The sequence below is a fragment of the Mus musculus genome, chromosome 12 (assembly GCF_000001635.26).
Source record: "Mus musculus strain C57BL/6J chromosome 12, GRCm38.p6 C57BL/6J".
NCBI lineage: Eukaryota > Metazoa > Chordata > Mammalia > Rodentia > Muridae > Mus > Mus musculus.
Window position 1 is genome coordinate 76,785,148 of NC_000078.6, and position 11,205 is coordinate 76,796,352.

The 11,205-nt window shown below is 45.2% G+C and overlaps 1 protein-coding gene across 1 annotated transcript; it reads right to left on the reverse strand.

Moving 5' to 3' along the window:
- Positions 1 to 7,187: 7,187 nt before the first annotated feature.
- Positions 7,188 to 10,407, reverse strand: Gpx2 (glutathione peroxidase 2). Its single transcript, NM_030677.2, has 2 exons — positions 10,007 to 10,407; positions 7,188 to 7,853 (listed from the first exon to the last, which is right to left on the reverse strand). The coding sequence occupies exons 1-2, from the start codon at positions 10,226 to 10,228 to the stop codon at positions 7,503 to 7,505; spliced, it is 573 nt and encodes a 190-aa protein (NP_109602.2). The 5' UTR covers positions 10,229 to 10,407; the 3' UTR covers positions 7,188 to 7,502.
- Positions 10,408 to 11,205: the final 798 nt, after the last annotated feature.

The following is an 11,205-nucleotide window of genomic DNA, read 5'->3' on the forward strand; positions in this document are numbered from 1 at the left end:
TTTTTGCAGATAGCAGCAGTGAGTGATTCCCGCTTAGGAGTCGCATTGCGGTCTGCTGATGGGTCTGGCCTAGTCACCTGGAGCTGAGGAATGTGGTTCTGTCTGCCCCACTGACACCTCATCTGTCACACAGCATTACAAAAGTACCCATCTGTTTTGATATAAATTACAACGTTTCAAAACACAAGACCCTTTCTACTTCACTATTATCCAGCCAACCTGGTGCTGTACTTTGTGATATGCTATTGTGTTGGGAACTCTTCTGGGACTCTAATGGAATAAAGATGACCTAAATCCAGTTCCGCTGATTTCTCCTGTTCTTCATTTTCTGTTCAAATGAAGGAAATCCAGACAAACTCATTTACTAATGAGAGGAGGTCACTCTGGGTATTGGAATGTCAGCTGTCCTGACATCTTTCTCTTTACTCAGCTATGATACCAATCTAGCTAGAGTCTAGCTGATGGTCTTTTATTTTTATGTATGTTTTGTTGTCAGTTAGTTGTATTATTTTTCATGTTTTTATTTACTTTTTTCAAGGTCATATACTATATTGACATGCTTTTCCCTCCCCCAACTCCTCCCAGATCCTCTTCCACCTCGCAGTACTCCCAACTTCATGTTCTTTCTCTCTCTAAAAAAACAAACACGAAAACACAAGCCCAAACAAACCAGCAACAACTACAAAAAAACCCATGAAGTCTGATTGTTTCCATGAGCTACTGGGCATGGGGCCTGCCCTGGGGTGTGGTTCATTTCCCCAGTATTATTCCATTGAAGACGGTGGTTTTCCCATTCCCAGCAGCTATCAATTGAAATAGCCTCTTGGCTAGGGATGGGACTTTGTGCCAACCTCCCCTTCTCTGTGATGGAATTCTGTCTGACTTGATTGGTTTTTGTTTTTGCGTGTGTGTGTGTGTGTGTGTGTGTGTGTGTGTGTGTGTGTGTGTGTGTGTGTGTTTTGAGACATGATCTCATTATGAAGCCCTGGCTGGTGTGGAATTTACTAGATAAACCAGGCTTGCTTCACAGTCACAGATATCCTCCAACCTGTGCCTCCTTCCTCGTGCTGATATTAAAGGTGTGGACCACCATGTCTGGCAACTTTATTGATTTATTTACTTTTGGCTTTTTAGGACAGGGTTTCTCTGTACAGCCTTGGCTGTCCTGGAACTGGCTCTGTAGACCAGGCTGGCCTTGAACTCAGATATCTGTCTGCCTCTGCCTCCCAAGTGCTGGGATTAAAGGTATGTGCCACCATACCCAACCTTAAATACTTATTTTTGTTTATATTTGTATATATGTGTGTGTGCCTCATGTATGTGGGTACCCGAGGAGATCAGAAGAGCATGTCAGATCCCATGGAGCTAGAGTTACAGCTTTTGTGACCTACCTGCCCAGTGTGGGTACTGAGAACCAAACTTGAGTACTCTGGAAGAGCAACAAGTGCTCTTGGGCAATCTCCCAGTGATTGATTGATACATATACATATATATTTATGTTATATAAAAGTATACATTATAAAATTCATAAATGTAATCTATAAAATCATGTTTAAAAGTTTGTAATTAAAATACAATGACATAATTTTCCCTCTTTGATCTCTTGTATTTGCCCCTCCCTTGCTTCCAAATTCATGTCCTTTTTCCCTTGTTGTTACATGTGTGTGTGTGTGTGTGTGTGTGTGTGTGTGTGTGTGTGTGTGTGTGTGTGTGTGATTATTGTTGTTGTTGTTTGGTTTTTCAAGACAAGGTTTCTCTGTGTAGCCCTGGCTGTCCTGGAACTTACTCTGTAGACCAGGCTGGCCTCAAACTCAGAAATCTGCCTGCCTTTGCCTCCCAGGTGCTGGGATTAAAGGTGTGCGCCACCACTGCCCAGCGTGTGTATTTATATTACTAAATATAGAAATACAACCTGCTCAGTATGCCTAGTGTTACTTGTATGTTTATGATTTCAGGGCTGACCACTTGGAACTGGATAACCAATTTGGGCTCTTTCTCTAGCTAGGGAAGATGATTTTTCCCACTCAATATTCCTTAGTTGCCTCTAGCTCTCTGCCTGTGGTTGAGGCCTCTCCTCCTCCTTCCATGTTAGCATGTCTATTGGTAGTGCCCTTGTTCTGGTTTTGTTTAGACAACCATGTTGATGAGAGTTCATGGGCGTTTCTTCATTGACATTTGTAGGACACACAGTCTAAGCAAGCTTCCTGTTCCTCAGGCTTTTACAATTTTTTTTAAGATTTATTGATTTTATGTATGTGAGTGCACTGTAGCTGTCTTCAGACACACCAGAAGAGGGCATCAGATCCCATTACAGATGGTTGTGAGCCACCATGTAGTTGCTGGGAACTGAACTCAGGATGTTTGGAAGAACAGCCAATGCTCTTAACCATCTCTCCTGCACCATAATTTATTTATTTATTTTTAAGAATATCTCCTTGGGGCAGGAGAGATGGCTCAGAGGTTAAGAGCACTATCTGCTCCTCCAGAGGTCCTGAGTTCAATTCCCAGCAATCACATGGTGGCTCATAAACATATATAATGAGATCTGGTGCCTTCCTCTGGCTTGTAGGCATACATGCAGTCAGAACACTATATACATAATAAATAAATCTTAAAAAAAAAGAGAAGAAGAGGAGGAGGAGGAGGAAGAAGGAGGAGGAGGAGGAGGAAAGAGAGAGAGAGAGAGAGAAAGGAAAGAAAAGAAAATAAAAGAATAAAGAAAAGAAAAAAGAAGAATCTCACCCGGTTTTGGTCAGGAACTCATTATGTTGAAACTTTCAACTTTCAATTCTGCTATTTACTAGGTCTTTATCCTTGGTAGATGTCTTACCCAGGCTTCTCTAGGGGAACAAAACTTAAAGACAGATGGGGGGGCGAGGGAGGGAGGGAGGGAGGACAGACGATTTATTTAGTGGTTTATAGGCTGTGGTTCCGCTATTCCAAGAATGACTGTCTACCAATGAAAGGTCAAAAATTCCACTAACTGTTCAGTCCACAAAGCTGGATATCTCGGCTGGTCATCAGTAGATGCCACAATCCCCAAGAAGTAGGCTCTAATGCTAGTGAAGAAATGGACTCGCTAGGGAGAGCAAGCAGACAAAGAACAAGCTTCCCTCTTCCCTGTCCTTTAGATAGGCCGCCAGCAGGAGGTGTAGCCCGGGTTAAACATGTATCTTCCCATCTCAAAGATCTGGGGTAGAAGTGGGTCTTCCTACTACAAAGGTTTAATTAAGGGGAAAAAATCCCTCACAGGTGTGCCCAGCCATTTGGGTTTTAGTTCATTCCAGATGTAGTCAAGTTGACAACTAAGAATAGCTATCATAAGTCCACCCTTGCCAATTTGGCTCACAATCATATCTCCTTATGTTATGCTTAATTACCAAAAGGAAACAATAGCCTAATAAAGTCTAGACACAATGTAACTATCCTAAATACAATTGCAAACATCTTATATATTTAACCATATTATAATTATACCTAACATGATATAACTATTCCCCATAAAGCTGAAAATGAATTATAAATAGGGGGCAATGTCCCTTGAAGGACATTCTTTTAGTATCTCAAATATAGCCACTGATATTTTCTTAACTGTTACATTACACAATAAAGAAATGGAATAAAGATAACACAAGTATTTGTATAAAGGAATACTTAGCAAAAATATGGCAGAAACACTCCTGTCAATTATAATCCTCATTTCTATGAATGGTCAAATAGCCTTGGCTGGTTTTTGTAACTACCTTTCTCTACTACCCATTCTGTATTTCCTCCACCTCAGCAAGTCTTGGCTCTCTTTTCCTAGAAGACTGATCCATACCTTCCTTCCTACAGGGTGTGTGTCCTTTGTCATCCTTCCTGGATTAGGTTTTTATATTTTCCTAGTGGCTTTAATCACAGGGCATGGTAGCACCAACAGACGCACTAAAGCAGTGGCTCTCAACCTTCCTAATGCTTTGATTCCTTAATACAGCTCCTCATGTTGTGGTCACCCCAACTGGGAAATTATTTCACTGCTACTTTATAACTGTAATTTTGCTACTGTTATGAATTATAAAATTTGGTATGCAGAATATCTGATATGTAATCCCTGTGAAAGTGTTCATTGTCCTCCAAGGGGGTTGCAACCCACAGGTTGAGAATAACTGCCCTAGAGGATCTCCTGTACTCTCAACATAATCTTACTTACTCCACTGTGGAGACGTAATCCAATTTCCCTCCCAGTAATCTGGGTCAATCACCCCTCCTAACGCTGTTATTCCTGTCTTAGCCTGTAGGCTCAAAGGCATCAGAAACCCCAAGTGGCCACGGGGAGGTCTGAATTTCCAGTTTAATGAAATGTTTGTTGTGACTCCTGGCAGGAGCCCTCCTACCTATGGCAGAAACACTCCTGTCAATTATAATCCTCATCCTCCTAGCTCTGGAACCAAAATTTCTATTCAAACAGAACTTAAGGTCACTGGAACAGGAAGCAAAAAATTTTTTTTCTACTAGGTTACTAGGTGTGATAGTGAGTGGAACTATTCCCTTTTCCACCCCTTGATTCCTGGACCCATGGAGCCTGGTTATGGGAGACACTATCATATATTGGACACCAATTCAAAGCATATAGCACCTTCTGGAGATCCCTGGCCCAGCCCCCCAGGCTGATGCCATGTAACTGGCACTCTGTCTTCAAAAGGCCTTTGGGGTTCTCTAGATAAACAGAACTTACAGATGGATCGATGAGAGGGCAGAATTTATTAGAATGGCTTACAGACTATGGTCCAGCTAGTCCATCCAGCTACCATCTCCTTAAAGAATTCCTCATGGAGTCTGTGTAAATAATGCATAGAAATTACTCAATGCAGTGTGTGAATATAGTCTATTTCAGTTACTGGTATTTTGTATTGTCATGGTTAATGGTGTTTATAAGAAAGTTCTAGAGTTTGGCTCAGTATTTCTTAAGGTGAGATGTAGCTATGGCACACAGTAAAAAAGATTATGTTATACCCACCCACTTTAGTCTGTGTGTCTTGGTCCTCTAAACCACCCCCAAGCTTGTCTGCAGAGCCCTCAGTGCAGTCCGGGCACTCCTAAGCTGCGCAGCAGCATCTCAGCACGTCTGCCAGAGCATCCTACGGAGACCTCGGCCTGCTCCTCAGTGTCCCTGGGAAGTCTGAGTAAAAGATTTTGCTTATTCAGGAAAGTGGGAGATTCTACTAACTCTGCTCCTGAGGACAACGTGTGGGGAAATGAGATGGAGAATGAAGGAAAGCAACCCTTACTCCTCACTACAACAGCGGCATCATAAAAGGGCATCCTGCCTCTCTGCCTCCTAAGAAAAACTGGGCAGGTCCTGTCTGAAGCAAACAGCATTACCCCCTTCTAAGCAAGGAGCCCATGTTCTACCATTTTTTGCCCTTTCTCACTCTGCCTAAGATCATACTGAAATTCTAGTTCTCCTTTGAGCCACATGGAAAAAATCCAACACACTGGGCTGGCATGTCGCACCCTAAGTTGCCAGTGGCATAATGCCAACATCTAGGCTCGCTGGACATCCAGGATAACTGTCTCAGTTATCAGATACAATGACAGGCACTATCAAGATGATGGAAAGCAAGACAAAAACAAAACGTAGCACCAGGCACAAATCCCCTATTCCATTTCACCAGAGAAAGAGTTTGTCTCTATCGTTACTACTCTAAAATTAGCGCATGGCCCTTCTGCAGAAGAATGTATACACCAGCTGCTGGCTTTAAGATAAGCAATTCAAACGGGCTGCATTTTTCAAGAGTCAAGCTGAGAGCAGCCTTAATAGAGGGTGTTTCAGACGGATGCCTGGGCTCCCCACTGTAACACTCAGGTTACCCCTTTGACATGAAGCACCATCAGTGAAAGCTGGAGCTGCAGGTCAGACAGTCGGCATCACTAACCTCAGTCCCACACTTCTCAGAGGATGCAAGTGCTTGGCAAACAGATTGTGAGGAGCAGACTAAAGGGGACATCGTCGGCACTGCCATTCTGTAGCAGGGTCTCTGGTTTGGAGACCCATCCCTTGAAGGCTTTAAGACAGAGGGGAAAATGTTAACAGAAAGGAATCCCACCGAGCATGACAGACCCCGGCTTTGGTGGTACTGGTACTTTTACAGTGTGCTTTCGATGGATGAGGAGTCTGGGGCGACCTGTTCTTATAGTGAGTACCAATCATGGGAACATCATAAACTCATTCTCTAAAGGGTCATTCTGTCCCCTCATAGAGGAAGTAAATGCAGTCATGCCTCTGTCCTACCTTCGCAGAAGACATTAACTCAGTCATTCATTCACGCCTCCATTTGCCTCGTGCCTGGCTTTGTGAGTGTGTGAGCTTGAATAGAACACAGGTAGAACATGAGTGTCCATTATAAGCCTGATGACCTGATTTCAATCTCTGGCATTCCCATGACGGAGGGAGGCTTTGCGAGTTGTTCTCTGACTTCCACATGCCACATCCCATATACATACGTGTATGTGAACACGCACGTGCGTGTACACGCTATAATTTTAGAAATTTAAATTTTAAGTAATCAAAAGAAGGATAAAGTACTTTTGTGTTCCTGGTAACTGCAATTTCTACACCCTTGCTGTTGGTAAAAGTTGTCAGTTAAGGTTTAATTAGTCCAGGACCCACAATGATGAGCTGTCTTCTTGACTGCTGACTGTAGTCTAACAGCCTCCTAATACACTCAGCCAAAGGGGCCCTGCTGTCTTTTCCTTCTCTTTATTTCACTTTATCACCACCTCTTTTTGCTGATTCTAAAAGAGCCATGAAATAATTCACATTTACAACAACTCCAACTGTCACTACAGACCTTGACCACAACCTAATCCATATAGTAACTGGAGTATCCCCTTGGCCAGAGCTACACCCTCCCAAACTTCAGTGTGTTTCCAGCCCCTCCATCCCACCACAGTTCTGACCACCCCTCCACCTCTGTCCAGAAAGAAGACATGGGGCCAACAGGATGGCTCAATGAGGCATGGGGCTCAGCAGGATGGCTCAGTGAGGCATGGGGCCAGCAGGATGGCTCAGTGAGACAAGCCCAGTGACCTGAGTTCCAGCCCTGGAAGCAATTCCCCAAAGTTGACCTCTGACCTCCACCCATGTGCACACTTATACACAGAATGAAACACTTGAAAATTTTAGAAAGGAAGACAGAGACCCAGGCCATTGCCACACCTACACTTTATTGGACTCTAAAGCAGACTGGCTCTGGACCCTTCACAACTTCTCAGACATCTCCCAGAAGGGTTTAGGAAGATGCCATCATTCTGTGAAGGCCCAGAACCTACCCCAGACTTAGAGCCCCAAGCAAACTCCCCAAGAGCCTTGAGGGAGCTAAAGGAAATGGCCGGTAGGGAAGGCAAGGGGACGATATTCAGGGAATGCCTTGGTCTCCCAGGGTCTCCCGAGGGTACACTGAGCCCTGAGGAAGACTGCTCAGGGGAAACAGTGGGAGATTCCTGGGCTGAGCAGCTCTCATCTAGATGGCAACTTTGAGGAGCCGTTTGATGTCAGGCTCGATGTTGATGGTCTGGAAGCTGCGGCTGTAGCGACGGAAGGGCTCCCCTTCTGGCCCTATGAGGAACTTCTCAAAGTTCCAGGACACGTCTGAGCGGCGCACGGGACTCCATATGATGAGCTTGGGATCGGTCATGAGGGAGAACGGGTCATCATAAGGGTAGGGCAGCTTGTCTTTCAGGTAGGCAAAGACAGGATGCTCGTTCTGCCCATTGACGTCACACTTTTGGGTAAGACTAAAGGTGGGCTGGTACCCACCCCCAGGTCGGACATACTTGAGGCTGTTCAGGATCTCCTCGTTCTGACAGTTCTCCTGGATGAGAAGACAAAGAGCATGAAGAAAGGGAGAAGAAACCCAGGGTGCACCAGTGCAAATCTTTTCTTCCCCAACACTCCTCCATGATCTCTCCTTCCTGTGTGTGCATGTGTGTGTTGCACATATGTGTTTCTTCTCCATTTGCTCTGCCTTTCTCTCTCTCTCTCTCTCTCTCTCTCTCTCTCTCTCTCTCTCTCTGCCATTGTGTTGTGGGTTTTTGTACTTTTTACATTTATTTTATACTGAGTGCCACCTTTGCACGTCAGAGAACAACCTATGAAATTGACTTCTCTCCTTCTACCACCTGAGTTCTGAGAACTGAATTTAGGTCATCAGGTTTGCGGCAAGTGCTTTTGCCCATTGAACCATCTCACCAGTTATGGCCTTGGTGGAAAGGAGGCTACACCCAAAACTTTGGAGGCCAGGGAATACCACATGATTTAAGGAGAGTCCACTCTCACAAATTGTGCTCTAACCTCTATCCATGCACTGTGGTGTGTGCACACCCTCACACACATTCCAATAAACAAGCAAACAAACAAACAAATGTAGTTAGAGATTCAGCACTTTTTAACAGTTGCTTCAGGCCCTAATCTACCCTGGGCAATTAACATAATGGTGTTTGGTGCTTTAAGGAACCTTGAGATCAGGGAAGAGAAGGAAAGGAGGCACTTCTACCTGCTGTTGGTAAAAGTTGTCAGTTAAGGTTTAATTAGTCCAGGACCCACAATGATGTGATGTCCACAAATGTGCATGCTTGCACACAACCTACCATTTTCCCTTTCCTCTGCCCTGATTGTGCTCTGGCTCTGTAGATATTGAGTTATGACTCCTTTCAGCAGCCAGCCAGCCAGCCAGCCAGCCACAAGTGAGGTGTAAGGCCAGAGGCATCTCCTGGGTTGAGAAACACCTCCAATGGGGTTTAGCCCTTCCTGTCTCTCCCCGGCAAAGTCTGAACAGAGGCTTCAGGGGGAAGGACCTGTGAGCATAGTGATGGCTGGGTCTCTGGTTTATCTCAGCCATCCTTCCTGTGTATGTCCCAGACATCCTTCCTGTGTACCTTCCTGCCACTGCAATTTGAACTATGACGACTCTAATTAGAGAGTCCACTTAGGGACACCTGGCTTGCTAGTACAGTTAAATCATAAAGAGAAACAGAATCCCTAAAAGATAGCTTGAGGCGTGCATGCTGAAGCTCTGTAAGAATCTGACCTGTTATTCAGAGACAGAAGGCGCACGTGATGTCCAGAGGAGGTGAGTGCACGCTTCGGACCTTTCCCTTCTCCCATATTCCTTTTCCAGCTTGCTGATTAGAAACAAGCCTTTAAATAATACTCGCACACTATTTCCACATCTCTCTCCTTACTTTTCATGTGTCTTATGCCATGAGCCTCACAGTAAACTTATGAGCTAAGTCAACTTCTATTAAACCAACACATGTGGAAACTCAAACAGAAAACTAAGCCACCTCTCTCAATGGTCTCAGAGCCATTAAAGCATTGAACCAAGGCAACCGGAACTAAGTAAGGACTCCCAAGTCACCGACATCTCAATCCCAATTGTTTGTCTAAGACGAGTTCTTCAGGTTCATATTTGCTATAGTCAGGGGATCACCTTGAATTTCTGACCTTCCTGTCTCCATCTTCCAAGTGCTGGGATTAGAGGTAAGCTATCACAGCTGGCTTATGCAACACTTAGGATCAAACCCATGGTTTCACATAGGCTGGGCAAGTAATCTACCCACTGAGCTGTATGCACAGTGATTTTTTTGAGACCTTGCTGGTAAGCCCAGGTTAGTGCCAAACTCACATCAATCCTAGGAGTACAGGAATGTCCCTCCATGCCAACGTAGTGATTCTTAACCTATTTTCTCCACTCATTTGTTCAACAAGTAACTAATGAAGTACTCAAAGACACAGTGGAGAGACCTGGAAGCAACCCTCATTTTGGAAAGACAGTACTAAAAGGCACACCCTCAATGCTTACTCTTAGACCATATCTACTTCTTCCCTGTGATGTTTTACATTCACCTAGACCTCAATTGATGCAGCATGCCCTTCAAGTCCAGATATCCCAAGACACACTCAACCCTTTCTTCCACTCAAGCTCTGTCCATCAACTCCTTGGATAGAACCCAAGGAACTCCTCACCTGATGTCCGAACTGGTTGCAAGGGAAGCCGAGAACTACCAGGCGCCTGGGAAAGCGACATTGCAGCTCATTGAGCTGGTTGTAGTCCCGGGTAGTTGTTCCTCAGAGTGACGCCACATTCTCAATCAGCACAGCCCTGCCTCTGAACGTATTGAAGTCTATCTTCTCCCCATCCAGGCCAACGGCACTGAGATCGTAGAACGACTTGGCAATGTAAGCCATGCTGAAGAGCAGTGAGCCCTGCCCTGCTCTGTGAGCCTCCTTAAGTCCTTTAGACCGGTGGGAAGAAAGGAGGAGCCGGAGAAGACCGAAAGGACTTCACAAAGGGCCTTTGAGCATTCCCGGGATGACTTAGCAAAAAACAGGTACCCACCTGTGAACTGTTTGAACAAGGCTGTAGCTCCTCCCACTTACTGCCACTGAACAAAGCCACCTTCTGCCCCACCCCACTGGCAACCTGGAAAGGGCCAATTTGATATCTGTGAGCAGATGTGAATAATTCACTCCTTGCTGGAAACCAGAGCCATAAAGGTCAAGTGGGGAGGAAAGAAGGGAGGGAGGATGCAAGATTGACTTCTGCTTGCCCCAGCAAGTTGATTTTGCCTGGCACAGACATCTGTCTCAACACATTTATTAGAGCATCAGTCTCTGAGTTGTGGGAGACAAGATATGCTTGGGTCTGAATTCTCAAGTGGAATCAAAGGGACCCTTGGGAGGAGAGTGTGTTGTTTTCCAGTGCCTCAGTTTGCACCAGGCAGAGGGACGAAGATGTGTTTGTCTTAGGAAGCCTTTTAGTGAATGATGTTCCTTGTCCTGGAGAACACTGGGGTCTTTGTCCCTGTACTGTAGCATGTCCTACATTAGGACATCCACCTCCGCTCTCCATTCCCAAGCCAGTCATGAGGATGGAGTCCTTGCTGACTTAGTGATCAGGACCCTCAGAATGGATGGTAAAATTCTGGGTAGACAACTGTACCTATCTCCCTCTCAGACAGGTTCAGTCTCTGAGACTTTTTGGAGGAGGCTTGTGTGAATGTGTGACCCTCTCCTCACAGGAGGTGACATGCAGGAAGGCAAAGCAGCTGCGGTTCCAGGTAGGCCACTAAGACATCCTCAAAGCCAGCCATGTATGATGGGCGATCTCTGGCCTGCTGAGGGCTGTCATCGGAGCCCACTCTTGGGAGCTCAGCAGCTGAAAA